At 40.1% G+C, this 19,854-nt stretch overlaps 1 protein-coding gene across 1 annotated transcript in view; it reads right to left on the reverse strand.

Annotated features, from left to right (window-relative positions):
• Positions 1-19,854, reverse strand: part of LOC126419508 (SANT and BTB domain regulator of class switch recombination-like) — a 130,241-nt gene that overhangs the window by 47,531 nt on the left and 62,856 nt on the right. The window contains exon 7 of the mRNA XM_050086698.1: positions 19,267-19,417. Within this exon, the coding sequence (XP_049942655.1) occupies positions 19,267-19,417 (151 nt within the window). The remainder of the gene's footprint in view (positions 1-19,266; positions 19,418-19,854) is intronic.

Raw genomic sequence — 19,854 nt, forward strand, 5'->3', positions numbered from 1 at the left:
GATGCATTGTGCGGCCACCTACTGTCAGGTACTCCATATAAGCGACCTCAGTATTCATTAGACTTCATGAGAGAGCAGAATGGGTCACTCCACAGAACTCACGGACTTCGAACGTGGTCAGGTAACTAGGTGTCACTTGTGTCATATGTCTGTATGTGAGATTTCCACATTCCTAAACACCCCTAGGTCCATTTTTTCTGATGCGTTAGTGAAGTGGAAATGAGAAGGGACATGTACAGCACAAAAGCATACAGGCCAACCTCGTCTGTTGACTGACAGAGACCGTCGACAGTTGAAGAGGGTCATAACGTGTAATAGGCAGACATCTATCCAGACCATCACAAAAAAATTCCAAACTGCATCACGATCCACTGCAAGTGCTATGACAGTTAGGCAGGAGGTGAGAAAACTTGGATTTCATGGTCAAGCAGCTGCTCATAAGCCACACATCATGCCGGTAAATGCCAAATGATGCCTTGCTTGGTGTAAGGAGTGTAAACATTGGACGATTGAACAGTGGAAAAACGTTGTGTGGAGTGACGAATCACGGAACACAATGTGGTGATTCGATGGCAGGGTGTGGGTATGGCAAATGCCCAGCGAATGTCACCTGGCAGTGTGTGTTGCCAACAGTAAAATTAGGAGGCAGTGGTGTTACGGTGTGGTCGTGATTTTCATGGAGGGGCTTGCACCTCTTGTTTTGAATGGCACTATCACATCACAGGCCCACATCGATGTTTTTAGCACCTTCTTGTTTCCCACTGTTGAAGAACAATTCAGGGATGGCGACTGCATCTTTCAACACAATCAAGCACCTGTTCATAATGCATTGCCTGTGCCATAGTGGTTACATGACAATAATATCCCTGTAATGGACTGGCCTCCACAGAGCTCTGACTTGAATCCTACAGAATACCTTTGGGAAGTTTTGGAATGCCGACTTCGTGCCAGGCCTCACTGATTGACATTAATACCTTCCTCCATGCAGAAATCTGTGAAGAATGGGCTGCCATTCCCCAAGAAACCTTCTTCCAGCACCTGATAGAATGTATGCCTGCAAGAGTGGAAGCTGTCGTCAAGGCTAAGGGTGGGCCAACACCATAATGAATTCCAGCATCACCTATGGAGGGTGCCATGAACTTGTAAGTCATTTTTAGCCAGGTGTCCAGATACTTTTGCTCACATAGTTTATTATGTTGATAATTATCACTTTGGGTTTGTCTAATTACAACTAAACAAAATGGAAGTAAATGAGTTTTCATTTCCTAGTGTTGTGCAAATGAAATTTTGAGTGGCTTCAACACTAAAACCAGAAGAAGAATACATTTGAAACAGGATTTATGAAATTTGCCACTGATGTTGCCTTTCAAATGATAAATGTAAAATGTTATGACATGAAAAACATTTTATTCAGTTGTAACTAGGTGGATCTGAAGTTATGATAATTATCAACATAAAATTACATTAGATTTGTTGCACAACATCTACTCACCGATTTTAAAACTACATATTATAGCGTGAATAGAAAGAATAATCTGCCCTAAGAGAAATGGTAACTCATGAGACTCTGGTGTGAGTTGTTGAGAATGACAACAACCAATGTGAGAAGCAGAATACTGGCTCAAGGAATACTGTTGGAGCCACAGGATCTTCACATTGATGTACTTTAAGGGATCACATTGGCACCTGTTTTCTTTTTAATGTAGCTTTGGAATAGGTGATAACAGAAGCTAACATGCTGAGCAAGAAGATGACCATCCATGAATCAGTGCAAATGTCTGCCTATCTCAATAATATAAACATATTTGTAAGGTTTCAGAGGGCACTGGAGAAGTTGTTTACCAGACTGAAAGAGGCACGTAGGAATATGAGACTGGCCAAAGTAAACAAAGGAAAATTGCCCCTATCATTAACTTAATATGGGTGGAATTTGAGGAGACTGAACATTTTAAAAACCTGGAATAGAGTGAGACTCTCAACAAGGATGTCTTTTATGAATTTAAAATAGTAGCAGCTAATACAGCTTAATTTTTCTTAGCAAAATTACTTTCTCTGACGTTTCTATCTTGCACCACTAAACTAGCCACCTATAAAATGCTTATAGACCAATGTTAATATATACACCTCAGAAACTTTGCTAATAGTAAGTGATGCAAACTTGTTTAACATCTTTGTTCTGCAGAGTAATAGTCCCTTATTGCAAAGGAGAGGGTGAAAAAGACTGCATAGCAATGAACTATATGCCATCAATACAGATTCTTTTGTCAGACTATAAAATCACCAAGAAGTTTGATGAACTGGGCATGTGATAAGGATGGCTGATACAGAGGTACTGAAGAAAATATTGACTGGAAATAGCAAAGGGTAATAAAAACTGTCAGTGACTGAAGACGAGGGGGTAGATTATGCTGAAGAAGACCAACAGAGAACAAGACACAGGAATTAAAAAGCAATGGTGCAAAATCGGGACACCTAGTGGATGATTATTAACAGTTTCAAAATCAAATCACAGTTTTGCCAAAAGTTCGCAGCAACCTGAACACCTATAAATGAAATTGCAGTGTTTTATGCCTATCTGTAACCAAAAATGGAATTAGTCTGTTAAACTCAAATCTTCCAGTTTCATTACCACATATCCAAAATTGAAACTATTTTAACTGCATTTTGAAGACATTAGAAGAAAATAAAAACTAGTTACCAAGTTTGAATGATTTTCTTTATCCATGATTATAAGTTAACATGCTGCACATGTGAATGCTTAGTAAAATTCTTTAACAAAATGTTGGCATGACAGTAGCAAACCTGTTACACTTGTAATCCAATAACACCTGAACATTGTGTGTATTAACACTAGCTCAAGTTATTAAAAGATAGAATTACTATGAAAAAGTATTTACTTGAGCATGTCTATCATAAATAATTATTTTATGTGGATATGACTACCAGTCAGATGGCTACCCACATCAGTGGTCACTTCTGTAGCTCATTACAACATGATTAACTTCACTGGCTTCTTTACAACCCATACCATTTGAATCCTCACTACCAACACAAGTTCTGGAACATCCTTCAGTCCTACAGTCTTTGTAGCCTCACTAACAACAATGATAATAATAATGGTAATAATAATAATAATAATAATAATAATTGTTACAAAACTTGTGAAATCATATTACCCAAAAACTTTAACAGAAGTTACACTGATCATGCAAAATATTCAGCAAATGGAGAAAATGTGGAATGACTGGAAAACTGCACTGGCACATCTACTGTATAAAAAGAGAGAATGAATGTTAATGATTATAGAGGAATTCCCCTTCTGCCTGTCCCATACAAAATTCTATCTCAATGTCTGCTGGACAAAACTGAGGAACATCAAGAAGGCTTCAGACCAAATACACTTTGCCCAGAACTAGTTTTAGTTCTTAAACTAATTTTCAGGAAAAAAAATTATGATAATAAAATACACACTAATAAAATCTTCTCAGACTTCCTGCCATGTCAGGTTGTTAAAATCCCATGAACTTTTGATTGAACACTCCTAAGATTGTTGATGAATTGAAGGTGCACTTTGCTCTCTGCAGCCCCATGTCACAGACTTGAAAATCTTCTCTATAAGAAAACTTGTCAAAATGGAAAAAACTGAGTCGCCAGTATTTCCTGAAACAATGCCACTGGTAAGATTTAGTGATATCTCCAGGTATTTGCACTTTGCTTCTGATTCACCAGAAATAAGGCGTGAAAGCGTGAAAAGCGGAGAGCTGACTCACAGATAGGCACAACAAAAAGACTGTAACAAATAAATAAAGCTTTCGGCCATTACTTGTGACAGTCTTTTTGTTGTGTCTAACTGCAACTCAGCATCTCTGCTATATGGTGAGTAGCAACTTTCCTTTTCATAATATTGTTGCATTCCATCCTGGATTTTCCATTGTTTGAAAAACTGAGGAAGGTAAGACCAGGCAGTTCACAGTTGCCTGACAAGTTTTCTGGCAAAAATTTCAGCATCAATGAAAGTATGATGAAGTTTCAGTGGACAGACTCTCATATGTTCAATACACTGACCAGTCAGAACATATTAACTACGTGCCTAATAGCCAGTACGTCGATCTTTGGCACAGATAACAGTCACGAGGCAGTGTGGCACAGAAGCAATGAGGCCTTTGCAGGTTGCTGGAGGGAGTTGGCACCACATCTGCACACACAAGTCACCTAATTCTCGTAAATTCCAGTTAGGGGGCGATGAGCTCAAGTGCCATGTACAATCATATCCCAGTGTGTTCGATAGGGTTCAGATCTGGAGAGTTGGGGGGCCAGCACATCAATCTGAAATTACCACTGTGTTCCTTGAACCACTCCATCACACTCTTGGCCTTGTGGCATGGTACATTATCTTGTTGAAAAATGTCACTCCTGTTGGGAAATACAATCATCATGAAGGGATGTACGTGGCCTACAGCCAATGTACAACACTCCTTGGCCATCAAGGTGCATTGCATTAGTTCCACTGGACCCATGTATGCCCACATGAATGTTCTCCAGAGAGTAATGGAACTGCTGCCAGCTTGTCTCCATCCCGCAGCACAGGTGTCAAAGAGCTGTTCCCCTGGAAGACAACAGATTCACACTCTCCCATGGGCAGGATGAAGAAAGCATCAAGATTCACCAGGCCACGTAACACACTGCCACTGCACCAATTCCCACTGTCAAAGGTCATTTGCCCATTAGTCATAGTTGCTGGTGTCATGGTATTAACATTGGTATACTCATGGTTCGTTGGCTATGAAGGCCCATTGTTGTGAGTGTTTGGTGCACTGTGTGTTCAGACACACTTGTACTCTGCCCAGCAATAAAGTTTGATGTTGGTTCCACCACAGTCCATCACCTGTCCTGTTTTACCAGTCTGCTCAGCCTATGACCTTCAACATCTGTAATGAAGGGTGATCACCCAACCCCACGATGTCTGGTTATCGTTTCACCTTGATTTCCCCATGTGTTGAACACACTCACCATCGTGTATTTATCTGACTAGCAGTCATTCCTCGCCAGGTGACACTGCTATCGCTTGAATGGGTTTATATCAATAGCAGGTCAATGGTCTTAATGTTGTTACTGATCAGTGCATAATCCATCACAGGGTACCATATTTGGCATAAATATATATAAACTGTACTCTGAAGAGAATGAGTAGTTACAATTTGTAGACATATACTGAAAAAGAAGGAGACAGTGGTTATGCGGTTGTCAAATTTCCAGCAAAGGAAAGATTGTGCTCAAACTGTGTCAGACTCTATTTGGAGAGTGGAGAAGTATATACATGGTCAACTGGTATAGTTCTCCCAACTTGTTCAGGGAACTGCCACACAGGAACACTCATGCTGTCGGGATTCTAGGCCTAATAATTAAAAATGTGCCACCCATGTTTAGTGGAAATAATATGAGGAAGGTGGAAATAACATTTGCATCATTGAACAGTATTCTTGCAGTGAAATGGGATACGGGAAAAAATTTCACCACTTAGAGTAATGCTTTATGATTGAGTAGAGTATGTGGAGGTACATAAATGTGGAAAAGCAAATGTAAAACCTAATTGCTTTATCGGTTACACAAAGGAATGGGTAGAGTTGGCATACATGACCTGCATCTGTTCTCATATCCATTTATGAGAAGACATGGCAAGGGCTACAAGACAATATCTTTCTGGACCTAGCAATGTGAAATGCAAGTGTAAGTTACCACACACCCAAGAGGATGATATCAAGAAACTTCCAGCTCAATATAGTGGAGTGCCTCTTGAAGAATGTAACTCTCCTTTTGTACACTTGTAAGGGACAACCAAGCAAAGCAGAAAATCCACTGAGGCTTCAAGCCAGATGCTCGAGACATTTTCCAGCAAAAATAATGCTGTGGGGATTGTTTCCCTATCTAATTTACTAAAACTGAATACAATGTAGGGGATTGCATCTTGATAGGTGCTGCATAAAGAACATTTCTTCATGTGGTTAAAAAAAGACATTTTTGTTAAAAACCTAATTGCTACATGAAAGGAACACAAATTAGGTTTCACAGATTAATTTTTCTTGGAAAAGGTCACTTGGTAAAATCTATTATGCTAAGCAAAGGAGTCTATGACACTAAGAAAAGGAGAGCATGGTAAGAGTGGGAACCACTGTACATAGTCACCACCTCGACCCTGGGTATCCACTAGTGCAACCTGAACTTCTACCAATGTGAGCTACAGGATCAACTGCCTCTGATGGGAATTATTGGCAGCAAGATCAAGAACAAAGTTCACACAGTCATCACATGCATGTTAACAGCGAAGACCAGCAGACGCATACAGTACCCACGTGGGCACAATACGCACACCAGTGGGAATGTTTGCAGCATGAACTTTCAGTTACTCATTGGGCTCTGTAGTGGATGTGGAGTCAGCATGGTGCTGGAAGACCTTTTCAACTCAATGATGAGTGTCTCAATCTCAAGCATGTCGCTAAGTGGTATGCCTGTTGAGATGCAGGTGTAGTTGGACTGGGTGAAGCTAAGCTGGCAGAAGCCTTGTCAGATCATGATATACGAACAACCATTGTGTCTAGGTATCCAGTCATGTAGCTGAATAGATAGCTTATGCTGAAAGTCAGCATATGAAAAAAAAAACTCTTTCTGACCTAGCAGATGTTCGTAGCAATCTAGGAATGGGTGGGAATATTAGGGTCGATTTGTGGCAGAGGCCTGTCACACAATGATAAACGAGGTGGCAACAATGAAGGCTGGTACCAGTGAAGTGACATCTTCCAGCAGTGAGGCTGTCAGCAGTGGCATTGGTGCTGTGGGTGCTGGTCATGTGACGGAGGCAAGTGCTGGGCATCAGAGCACCATGTGTGAGGTGAACAGGGTGACTGGCTTTCAGTAGCGCTGGGCCACAGTGCAGATTGCATGTGTATGTGATGAGTAAGCTAGCAGTGCAGGGAGTGGGGGGTGTCCTTAGTATTGTGGGCATGCAGCACCAGTGCCTTAACTCAGGATCACATTCTTTAATTAACTTTGTTGATGTTTCATTATACCCACTAGATGTTTTTGATTTTAAAGATTTTATGATGGACATTATTTCTGCTGGGGTAGTGAGGGTCAAATTTATATTATGGAAGTTACTTGAAATGTCTGGTCTGAGGTATTCCATAGCAGCATCTACAGAACCTGACAACCCCATCTTTTCAGTAACACATCACGAGACGGCGCCGGAGGGTCTCATAGTGGCTGGTGGTGACAAAATGACATTGTGGAACCACACTGAATAAGTTGGCTTGAGCTATCTGATCATCATAGTGAACTTGATGGTGTCCTGGTCAATGCAGCCAACAAATATGGTGTCCACAGAGGAAAACAACAAGTGTGAGTCATGGGGATTGAAGAGTGGTAAGAGGGCTACAGCACAGGCAGACGGAGTGACGGTGGCAGGTCGAGGACCAGATGTTGATGCATCAGAGTCAGTAGAGACTGCAGCGGTGGCACCAGCAGATGCATAGGCCAGTGCAGGCACCACTGTGGAGTCTCGCACTGGGAATGGCTGACAGCAGTCGTGTCACTACAAGTTGTGCATGCAGCTTGGTGTGGTAGTGTTACAGGTCTGCAAGGCACATGGTCAGGTCAGTGATAATGTTGTGAGGTGATTGAGTGGCAGTCATGTACGGTAAGGTGTTGGTTAAGCTCGTGGTGGAAGCCATGGTTTCTAGGCTGCATAGGAGATGAACACTTGGAACACATGTGACCGGAAATAATGTGAAGGTCAGTACCATCTGTAGCATGTGCATGGGATGCAACCATGCATGGGAGTGGGAATGGGTGCCTAATGGTATGAGGCAGCCAACAATATGCAAATTTCAAAATTAAGATGCCATATTTTATTGTTGGTGTCATCATTACGGGGATTGTTTCCCTTGAATACAACTTAGTGGAGTGCAGCATGATAGGCACTGTATAAAGAACAGTTCTACATGTGGTTAAAAAAAAAACAGGCATTTTTATTTAAAACCTAATTGCTACACAAAAGGAACATGAATTAGTCTACAGATTAACTGTCCTCGGACAAGATCATTTGGTAAATTCCTTGGTGGTAAATAATGGAGAACATGGTAAGAGTGAAAGCTACTGCACAAAGACCCACCCCAATCCATGGTATCCACAAGCACAACTTGAACATCTACCAACATGAGGCGTGGGATCAGTTATCTCTACCGAAGTTTACATGTTAACAACAAAGACTCATATGGTACTAATGTAGGCACAAAATGGATGCCGGTGGGAATGTTTGCATCACAAACTTTCAGTTACTTTCAGAAGAGGTTGACAGTCTTAAATTCCGGGGATTACAACTTGATAATAAATTCAGTTGGGAGGAGCACACCACAGAACTGCAGAAATGCCTTAACAAATCTGTATTTGTAATTCGAGTGTTAGCAGACATAGGCAACATAAAAATGAAAAAGCTTGCATACTTTGCCTACTTTCATTCCACAATGTCATATGGTATAATATTTTGGGGTAACTCTTCAGAGTCCAAAAGCGTGTAATACGTATTATTTGTGGAGTAAATTCACAGATGTCCTGTAGAAACCTCCTCAAAGAACTGGGTATACTAACTACTGCCTCTCAGTATATTTACTCCTTAATGAAATTTGTCCTACATAATATATCTCTTTTTCCAACAAACAGGTCAGTTCATACATACAATAACAGGAACAAAAATGATCTGCACAAGGACTTAAAAGCACTTACTTTAGTTCAAAAAGGGGTCCACTACTCAAGAACACTTATCTTCAATAATTTGCCAGCAAACATAAAAAATTTAGTTACAAATAAAGATCAATTTAAAAGGAGCCTGACAGACATACTAGTGTCCAACTCCTTCTACTCCACTGATAAATTTTTTAATAGAAACAAATGATGTATTGTATTTATTCATACTATTAGTATTGTTATTTCAGCTTAAAAAAAAAATTTAAAAAATTATTGGCATGTTCCACATCCATGAGGATCTCCTCAGCATGGATCTATGGAATGAAAAACTAAACTAATCTAATCTAATCTAATCTCAGGGCTCCAAAGCAAATAGGGTCCACCCAGATAGCTGAATGGTCAGCATGTCGGACTGCCGTCCTAAGGGGCCCGGGTTCGATTCCTGGCTGGGTCAGGGATTTTCTCCACTCAGGGACTGGGTGTCATGTTGTCTTCATCATCATTTCATCACCATCTGGTGTGCAAGTCCCCCAATGTGGCGTCGCATGTAATAAGACCGATACCAAGGTGGCCGGACCTGCCCAGTAAGGGGCCTCCTGGCCAATGACGCCAAACGCTCATTTCCATTTACAGCAGGTATGGAGACAGCGCAATGTGGGAGGAAATTTTCGACTTTACAGTGAGTTCATGGATTTCCCATTGTTTCATTTTTGCCTCACATATTTAGCAGAAAGTTGTAGCGACCTATGAACATGTGGAATGCTAGGGTCGATGTGCAGCTAAGGACTGCCAGTATGCCAACTTGGAATAAAACTCCTCCCTTTAGAAGGTCCAAATTTTGTTATGATTGAGGGCATTGTGTGGAAACCTGTTTTGAATGTGTAAATTCACTTTTCATATGGACAAATGTTTCATGATATACCGTACACAACTGAGCTACATGTGGCCATTAATGTCAAGTGAAAAACATTCACAGTGTACCATAAAGAAGGTAAGTCCTAAGAACAAATATATTTCTTCATGTTTCATAAATAAATAATCATGTGTATGTGAAAAACAAAAATATATGGTCAATATAATCATATTTTTGACAAATCTATTACCAAAAAAATTACGAAGACAGAGTGATAACTACGGGAATTACTTCTAGACTGCTTTATAACTATATTTAGTGGCAGATGAGAGCTCTTGGCTGTGGCAAATGAGAATGAAATGCATTTTGCCAATCAGCTGAAATGATAAAATATTGTATTCATTAAGAGAATCCAACTAGCATATTTCTCTCCATTATGTAACCTACCTGAAATCCCCATGTTAAGTGGAGTAACTTAGTGAAATGTTAGTAACCAATCCTAATTTGAAACTAGATTGGCAAGACTATCACTCTTAACAACCCATACAGTTAAATATTAGCTATAGGTAAACAATAAAAACTTTTTTAAAATTCTGGTGGCATGGGGAAATATGCTAATGGCATGTATAGGCCATGTGGTAGTGAACTCGCATGCACATGTATCACGGAAAATGAGCCATTCATTTAAGGATAAGAAACATATCAATTACCCAGCAGCCATCAAGATCAGTTCCTTCCTACAGAAAAAGGAACAAACATATATTGGAAATTCTCACACAACACAACATTCTGATAATGGCCCTGGAAGAGAAAAAGGAACAAACATATATCGGAAATTCTCACAAAACACAACATTCTGATAATGGCCATGGAAGATATTAGATTCACAGTTGAAGATGCACCAGAATAACAAGGCTACAAGATCTACCAAGGGCAACTAGACAGAGAGTGATAAAGAATGTACCTTAGCTGGATACATGCTTCATCATCAGCAATAAAATGGTAAAGTCCTTAATTTCCTTTCCATCTAAAAATGGGAAAACAACTACCATTTCCTTAACAAGTCTCAACAAAGCTCATAAGGTAGTTAACTGTTATGTCCCTAACAATGATACAAATATGAAGGCTACTGAAAATTAGAAAATCTCTAACGAGAACTAGAACAAACAATGGCTAAGGTTCATGAACTTCAACTTCATACAACTATCCTTGTGGGAGACTAACACCTACAGTGGGATGGAAAGGAAATCGAGGACATAATCAGATAGTATAACCCTCATGAGTGGAGAGAGAGTCTTCGTTTGTGGGACTGCACGATTGGTACCTTCATTTCGTGCAGCAATGAAGTCAGTGGTGGAACACAAAGTGGTAAGTTCATCATGAAGTCCTGCAGACGGCGTGGTCAGATGAGGCGACGGCTGGCTCAAGAGAAAACCAGTGGGCAGAAGAGTGGAGAAGAGCTGAAATGTGGAGAGACAATTCGAATCTTGCCAAGTGGAGAGATGGAGGTGCTTAGGAGGGTGAAACATTGTAGTACCTCGATTTCCAGGCACTTGCCTGATAACGGAGGGTTTCAGTTCATCAGAAGGACAAAAACGTGGCAATTATCTACTACCAGCAAGACATCTTCCATGCAGTGTGGTGCAACTGTGGCATGAAACGTGATTGTAGGAGGATCGACTTCAGCGTGGGTGGCATGGGTCGGAAAACCCGTGAACAGAGAGTCACTTAAACTGTCTGGGAAAAACAGCTAAAGAAGAGTTGCTAGGGCTGGACCCGCTGAGGGACCATGGGCCTGAGTGACTTGTGCCATATCATTCAAGAAGTCCAAAACATGGAGGAAGCCTAGGTCATTAGCCATGTTGGGAGAGCCTGATGCCAGAGAATCGGAGTACACAAACTCGGTTTTGACTCAATGCAGTGAAACTGTCTGTGGGGTGTTCTTGACAAGAATGTAGAATGTTCAATCTCCATGTCGCAGAAACTTGAAGGGGCCCTGGTATGAGGGTTGTAAAGGTTGCATACAGTGTCGTCCCATAACATATCATAGGAACAGTCTGAAAGAGATGTGGCATGTACGAGATCAGCGGGGTATGGCTAACTGATGGATAGAGGCACATGTGCTTGAAATGCATTCGCAAGTTGCTAATGAAGTCTGGGAGGGGGAAATTCTCCTGAGCTGTGGGTTGGACTAGTTCACCTGGCAGGACGGGTTCTCCCCAATAACCCACCTCTGAAATGGTGCCCCAGAGGTCTGGTTTGTGCATTGGTCTCAACCCCAAAAGGAACCGAGGTAGAGCCTCCAACCAAAGAAAGCAGTTATGGCATCTGAGGGCGGTCTTTTAAAGTGCGGTGCCACTGTTCCACCAAACTGTTGCTGTTGGGGGGGGGGGGGGGGGGGTTACAAGGTGGTGTGGATTTTGTGGATACTGCACATGCGACACAGCAAAGCAAACAGGGACAACTCACATCGGGGACACCACTGTGAGAATGTGATGGGTTACTATCCCGAAATCAAACACTTTATACTTTGATACAGATGTATATTTAAGTACAAGAATCTACATGTGTATGTAAAACAAGTCACATAAACAGACTGATCATCTCAAACTTTTTGTCCAAAAAACTCATGAGCAAAGAGAGAGTCCTCGTTTGTGGGTCGGTGTTAATATCGACGCCACATACTCAATGTGAAGGCAATGAGAAGTGCCAACATTAATTCAGGCCACTATCTGTCATTGATCAAGGGAAATTTCAAACTATTCACAAAGTACAAAAATGGCAATAGCAATAAATTCAGAGTTCTGAAATTCAAGGCCCTAGCTACAACAATGATTAATATTATTGGCTTCAACTACAGAAGACTATGGTAGATGCAGCAATTGCTGTTATCCCAGAGACCTAGAAGAACCATCATCCATGATGGACAACAGTGTGTGACAAGATTATTGAACCCAAGTGTGAGTAACAATGAACTGTAATAAGAGCACAGATAATTACACAAGCTCCCTAGACACCCAAAAAACATAGCAAAGATTATTGGAGACACAAAGAGACAGGTCAACAAGTACAGCATCGACCAAATGGAGAGGGACTTACAGAGAAACAACACTAAATACATTTACAGTACTATCGAAACACAGGTAACGCCTTGTCCAGCCTAGACACTCCACCTTCAGGAACCAAATGGGAAACTGAAACTTGATAATCAGGATTGCATGACAACATTAGTTGAATATTTCAACAGATTCCTCAACTCAGAGGAACCTGTGGAGAAACAGCACTTTGAACCCAAGGCTGCTACTATGCCAGATTGTATCCCACTTACTAAAGAGGAAATCTACGAGGTGCGGCTAGAAAAAAACCGGACTGATGCTGGAAAAAACATTTATTTACAATTATTTACAATTTCATGTTATCTCCTTCAATGTACTCTCCTCCTCGGTCTCTACACCGCTCCATACGAATTTTCCACTGTTCATAGCAATGCTGCAGATCATTTTCGGTAAGTCCATACATTACTTCCGTCGCTTTTTCTTTTACTGCTTCAACAGTCTCAAATCTAATTCCTTTCAAAGCTGACTTGACTTTAGGGAAAAGAAAAAAGTCACAGGGGGCCAAATCAGGTGAGTAGGGTGGATGGTCTAAGATGGGAATGTTGTGTTTTGCCAAAAACGTCTTCACTGACAACGCACTGTGAGCTGGGGCATTGTCTTGGTGAAGGATCCATGACTTTTTTCTCCACAAATCGTTCCGTTTTCTCCGTACTCGCTCACGTAGGGTAGCCAGGACGCTAATATGGTAATGCTGATTCACTGTTTGTCCCTCTGGTACACAATCAATGTGCACAATCCCTTTGATGTCAAAAAAAAACAATCATCATTGCCTTGAATTTCGATTTTGACTTTCGTGCTTTTTTTTGTCGTAGAGAACCAGGAGTTTTCCAATGCATCGATTTTGTAAGAAGGTGGGATCACTTTCAATGTTTTCCAGGATGTCAGAACAAATCATTCTTCGGCGTTCCTTCTGTTCAATTGTGAGACACTTTGGAACCATTTTTGAACACACTTTGTTCATGTTGAAACTTTCATGAAGAATCTGCCTAACACTTTCCTTGTCAACGCCTGTTAACTCAGACACTGCTCTGATTGTTAAACGGCGATCTTGTCGAACAAGTTTACCGATTTTTTCAATGTTTGCATCAGTTTTTGCTGACAATGGTCTGCCAGTGCGAGTGTCATTACTGGTGTCTTCACGGCCATCTTTAAATCGTTTAAACCACTCAAACACTTGTGTTCGCGATAAACAATCATCGCCGTACACTTGTTGTAACATTACAAACGTTTCACTTGCAGATTTTCCTAGTTTGAAACAAAATTTGATGTTAACACGCTGTTCTTTCTGTACACTCAACATTTTCCGACGCACAGACAAAACGTCAACTACTTAAAACAGACGCCACGGGCAGACTGAGTGCAGGAGGCAGATGAAACTCGAGCAGTAGGCGGAGCGAGAGTCACGTGACAGGCCACGCGACTTTCAGCCTTATTGCATTCGTTTTATTGTTTCACCAGTACTAGTCCGGTTTTTTTCTAGCCACACCTCGTAGATGATTATTTATGAACTCAAATCCAAGAGAGCAGTAGAGGTAAATGGTACCATAGTGGAACTGTAGAAACACATAGGTAAGGAGTCAGTCCAAAGTATACATGACAGTATAACTGAGATACTGTATACAGAAAGAGCTCAAAGTAATTCTACCTTTACTGTCAGCCATCCATTTTGTAAGAGGTGGGCAGGATAGACCTTAACAACAACAGAAGAATATCGCTTCTATTAGTGACCCACAAGATCTTCTCCAAGGCATTACTCATACAAATGGAATGCTAACGAAACACCTGCATAGGAGAGTATCAAGCCATGTTTGAGAACCCATGAACATATGCAGAACAAATACTGAGCCTAAAAACTATTCTCACGTACACGAACATAAAGGCCTCCCTTTAGCAATCTTTGTCAACATCTAAAAGGCCTACAGCACATCAGACAGAGACTTCCGTATGGTGAGAGTATCAGAACTGAGCCTGGACAAGATGACCTCGAACAATGAGAAAGCGACACTTATCAATACAGCTCCCAAAGTGAAATTCAAAGTATAACTGTCATGAAACTTTGAGATCAGAACTGGTATTATGCAAGGAGAAGCCTATCCCAAATTCTCTTCACTTGCCTGTTGGAGAATGGACAGAGATACTTACAGACGACTCTGGATTAAGAATCAGTTACAACAAGAACAAATTAGCAGTCAATTGGCTAGCCTTTGCCAATGACCTAACATTTTCAGAATCCAGTGTAGAAAAAGAAGAAGAATCTATTTAACAATTCTCCTCTCTCACCATATTGCAGCTAAAGTTGGTTTGATGATCACTATACAGAAAAGAGAATAGGTGTAGCTTAAACTTTAGAGGTGGATCTGTCATGATCCCATTGGATAACATATTAATGCAAAAGACTAACTCCTTCAAATATCCCAGAGAACTGATAACCTTAAAAATCAATTAAGGCCAATGAACAACAGATGCATCAAACTGGAGAAAGGCAACCACCTCTATAAGAACATATACAAGTCTAAACTCCATTCTCTCAATCTAAAACTTTGACACTACATTATAGTAGAGTTTCCATATTTTATACCCCAGAATTTCTGAACATGGTCAGGAAGTGGGCATCTCAGGTAACTGCGACTGAAGGGCAGAAAAATTTTGAGAAAAATCATGGGTTCTATACAAAAAATGCTAGAATGAATTACAATAGCAATAATAAAGCGAAGGTTAATCTTCTGTGGTCATAAAGTCAGGCTGGGTGATTGGAGACTAATGTCAAGGATCTTCAGCAAGATCTCTAGAGGAAAAGCAACTTACACCAAGTGGACAAGACTTGTTAGGAAAGACATGGAAATTGTCCACAACAATATTCACTGCAGAGATTAGTGCAGAATGCTGACTGGAACATTGAGATTCTTTCCAGTTACTAATGACAGGAAAAGTACATGTGGGAACTGCAGTGAAATAAATCCAGAAACAGAAAAACACCCACAGCACCAGAATGAGTAAGTGCTGGGCTAAGGGGAAAGCTTGCCAAACTCTAGAATAACGTGGTCCAGTGTAGGCCTTAACGAAATATATACACTGATGTGCCACGATATTATAATCATCTGTGTGATACCATTTTGGAATGTATTACAGCATCAATCCTGTGTGGCAATGGTTTGACCAGGCCTTGATATGTTTCCAGAGATATAGGGTAAAAGATGTTATTCAGAATGGTAAATTATAGGACAATGGTTTCTGAGCATGCGAGTGGAGTCCGATAGAGATCCAGATGCATTCAAATGAGGCAAATCTGATTACCAGTACATCACCATGAGTTCACTATCATGCTTGTCAAACCACTGTAGCACGATTCTGGTCTTGTGACATGGACAGTTATCATTCTGTTACAAATATTGCCTTTGGGGCAGATGCCAAGGATGAAGAGACACAGGTGGTCCACAATAATGTTCACATATTCCACAGCTGTCATGGTGCCTTTGATTACTACCACAAATCCCATGAAAGCCAGGGTGAATGTCCCTGGTAGGATAACACTGCCTCCACTGGCATGGGTCCATAGCATGGTGTATCTTTCGAGCAACCTGAGCCTGGATCATGGTGTATTTGGAAATAACCAGTGACCTGTTTCAACATGAAATGTGATTCATCCGATCAGGGAACATAATTCCATTGACCCATGGTCCAATCTCAATTATACCATGCTCACTGCAGTTGTAATTGATGATGTCGTCGGGTCAACATAGGAACACACCACACCATCTGCTACAGAGTCCCAAGTTCAACAGTGTGCTCTGAAACACTTGTTTCTTCACCAGCATCGTACTCTGTCATCAGATCTGCCACACAGATCACTGTCTATCCTGCTTTACAGCACTAGCAAGCCTCTGACCACCCCATTACATTATAAGGTGTGGATGTCCCACAGCGCCGGCCGAAGTGGCCGTGCGGTTAAAGGCGCTGCAGTCTCGAACCGCAAGACCGCTACGGTCGCAGGTTCGACTCCTGCCTCGGGCATGGATGTTTGTGATGTCCTTAGGTTAGTTAGGTTTAACTAGTTCTAAGTTCTAGGGGACTAATGACTTCAGCAGTTGAGTCCCATAGTGCTCAGAGCCATTTGAACCATTTGTCCCACAGCCTGTTGTGCGTATGTGGTTTCACCATTCTACCACTTCCCACAGATTCTCACAACAGTAGCAGGTAGGTAACCAATCAATTTCATTGTTTCTGAGATGCTGGGTCATTACAACCTCCCCTTTGCCTAAATTACTTATTTAAGTGGAGTTTACCAGTTGTGACCCATATTGTTGGTAAATTATTCTCCATTGACCCCTGATCTATTTTCCTTACCATGTCATGTGCCTGCAACCCACTAGGTGGCATAAACTAGCGTCAAAGAAACTACTGTGGAAATTAACACTGCACTTCATCTTAAAAAAACACAGTTACTGTTCTTATTTCATATTTCAGATTAAACAATTATACAACTTTACACAGAACACTAAAAGCTATCCATATACTGATAAAGTTAACACTTGTTGTCATGGATATTAGTGTTAATCGTTATTTACATCGGCAAGTCACAATATCCTGTTAAATTATGGAAGAAGTAATTAATAAGATATTCTTTTATTTTAGCTTTGAAGATTTGGATATTTCAGATTTCCTACCTGCAATCTACCAGCAGCCCATTAAAGACTTTTGCACCATTACATAACACTCCATCCTGAACCCTTGCCATACTGTTGTTGAGAATAATACAGTTCATCGTCAGTTCATTCTTACTACAAGGGCTATTCATAAATTAACCTCTAATTGGCTGTTAAAAATTAGAAAATACACAAATGTTTTTCTATAGAATCTATACTTACATGTTGATATTACTTCTCCAGTTATTCACCATGTAAATTCAAGCATTTGTTTTACTGTGACACTAGCTTCTTTATCAGTTCATCAAAGAATGGTGCCACCTGGTGCATGAGCCAATTGTTGACAGCATCTCTGAGCTCATCACTGGCCATGAAATGCTAGTAGCCAGCCAGGCCTTCAATTTGTGGAAGGGATGAAAGTCACTTGGTGCAAAGTCTGGCATACAGAAAAGTTGTAGAAAAATTGTTGAAAAATCTTCCAGAAAAAAAAGCCCTTGTTGTCTCTGCATTCAATTCACAGCATATGGTCACACACTGTCATAAAGGAGAATGGTTCCTTTGGTAATCTTCCAAAGTTGTTCATTTTAGGTTGACCTTCAGAGTTTTATAAGAGTTCCATAATAAACCTGTGATTTCATGGTATTATCAAATATTACTCTCATTAAATCTATTGTTAAAAGTCCTTGTGCTCCCAAAAACTGTAACCTCCATTGTTTAACAGTATCTGCTTGAATTTTTTGGATTTATTGGGAGAATGAGTGCGCATTCACTGTTTGGACAGTTCCTTAGTTTCAGAGTTCATATACTACACCCGTACTTCATCTCCAACCATGATGCTGTTTAGAAATTCCTAATCCTTTTCATGGTAGTGCTCAAGGAATGTCAAGACTGAACCCATTCCTTCAGCTTTATGAAAATTGGTTACACATTTTGGTACCCACTGCGCACAAAAGTTATGGTAGTTTAACCTCCCTGTGACAATGTAAAAGAGGGTTGTCCTTGAAATACGATATTGAAAGTTCGTATCTGAATATCTTCATAACCACTTTCAATATGGACATATGTGGAACCAGCCTTAAATTTTCTGCATCTCTCCCTCATAACACCATCCCTCATAATTTCATCTCCATCCACATTACACAATCAACGATGACTTTTAGTGCATTGACTACTTTTACTTGAAGGAAGTGAATGACAGATCATACCTTGCACCTGAAAGGGACAAAATAGCACAATCAATTTCAGTTGCTTGCTAGCTTCTACACTGACAAACACAACAGAGAGCTGAAAGATGCAATGTGGCCTTCAAAGTCTCCTTTTCCAACAACAAAAGCATCATGATGCTACAAGTATTTATTTATTTTTAACAGCCAACCAGAGGTTAATTTATGAACAGCCTCTATATTAACCATAAATACTGTAAGAGAATAAAGGTTTTGCCATATTTGTGTAAGAATCACAAGATACCTGAAAAGGCTTCTGCAAGATGTTTGGCTATCAGCTTTATACTATATTCTTACTGCATGCTTCTCTACAGTAAATATAATTTTGACTTAAGCTGCAGTGACAAGAAAATTATGCCGTATGGCACCACTGAGTGAAAGTATGCCAGCAATCACATCTGCAGATCAAAATTATGTTAGTGTCATTGAGTTTTACTTCTGGTACTTCTAAGTTATTTTTATTTGGAGTACATAGTTGTGAGGATGCATGCAGTGTCACATAATGCTGCAGTTATGTCACCAAATACACAGAAATGTACATAAATATTCCATTCATGAACTTGAAATATAGTGAATTGCCTAGAAGGAAACTCTAATTCTAATAATTAATAACACTACAATCACAAATCTTGGTTATTGCAATTTTTAGCTTCAGATTTTAAAGAATTTAACACAGTGTGTATAAATACAATTACCTCGTGTATTGACAAATCGTGTTAATCTCTCTGCTAACATTAACTGAGGAGGCTCCACTGCAGTTAGTTTCATATGCTGAGTGAATATTTTGTGAACAGCTATGTCTCGTTCTGTCTGCAGATCAGGTTCATGATCCCTAAACTGGCAGCCCTACAAACAACAATAAGACATCTGAAGCAAAGCAAAATTTCTTAAAACAAAACAAAATAAAAAAAGAAGGAAAAATTACACATCTCTGTTCTGTCACCTAAGCAAAATGTTTTCATGTCACTACCTTCATAATTTAATGAAATTTTCATAGTTCATAATTTTCCAATGAACATTTATTTCCATGTATAATTATTGACAAAACAGTGATGTTGAACATGTAGCAAAACTCTTTTTAATATTCATTTCATTTCCATTTCTTGTCTCTCTGACAGGCATTAAAAGTTGATCACAACATATTCTGACTTACATAAAGCAAAATTTGGTATTAAACACACCTGAGTCATGTTGCTCATCTAAATTTCTTTAATCTATTAGTTTTTCATGTCATATTCAAATCTGATGGATACAACGGCAACGATATCTGATATATTAACAAT

This window comes from Schistocerca serialis, chromosome 9 (genome assembly GCF_023864345.2).
Source record: "Schistocerca serialis cubense isolate TAMUIC-IGC-003099 chromosome 9, iqSchSeri2.2, whole genome shotgun sequence".
NCBI lineage: Eukaryota > Metazoa > Arthropoda > Insecta > Orthoptera > Acrididae > Schistocerca > Schistocerca serialis.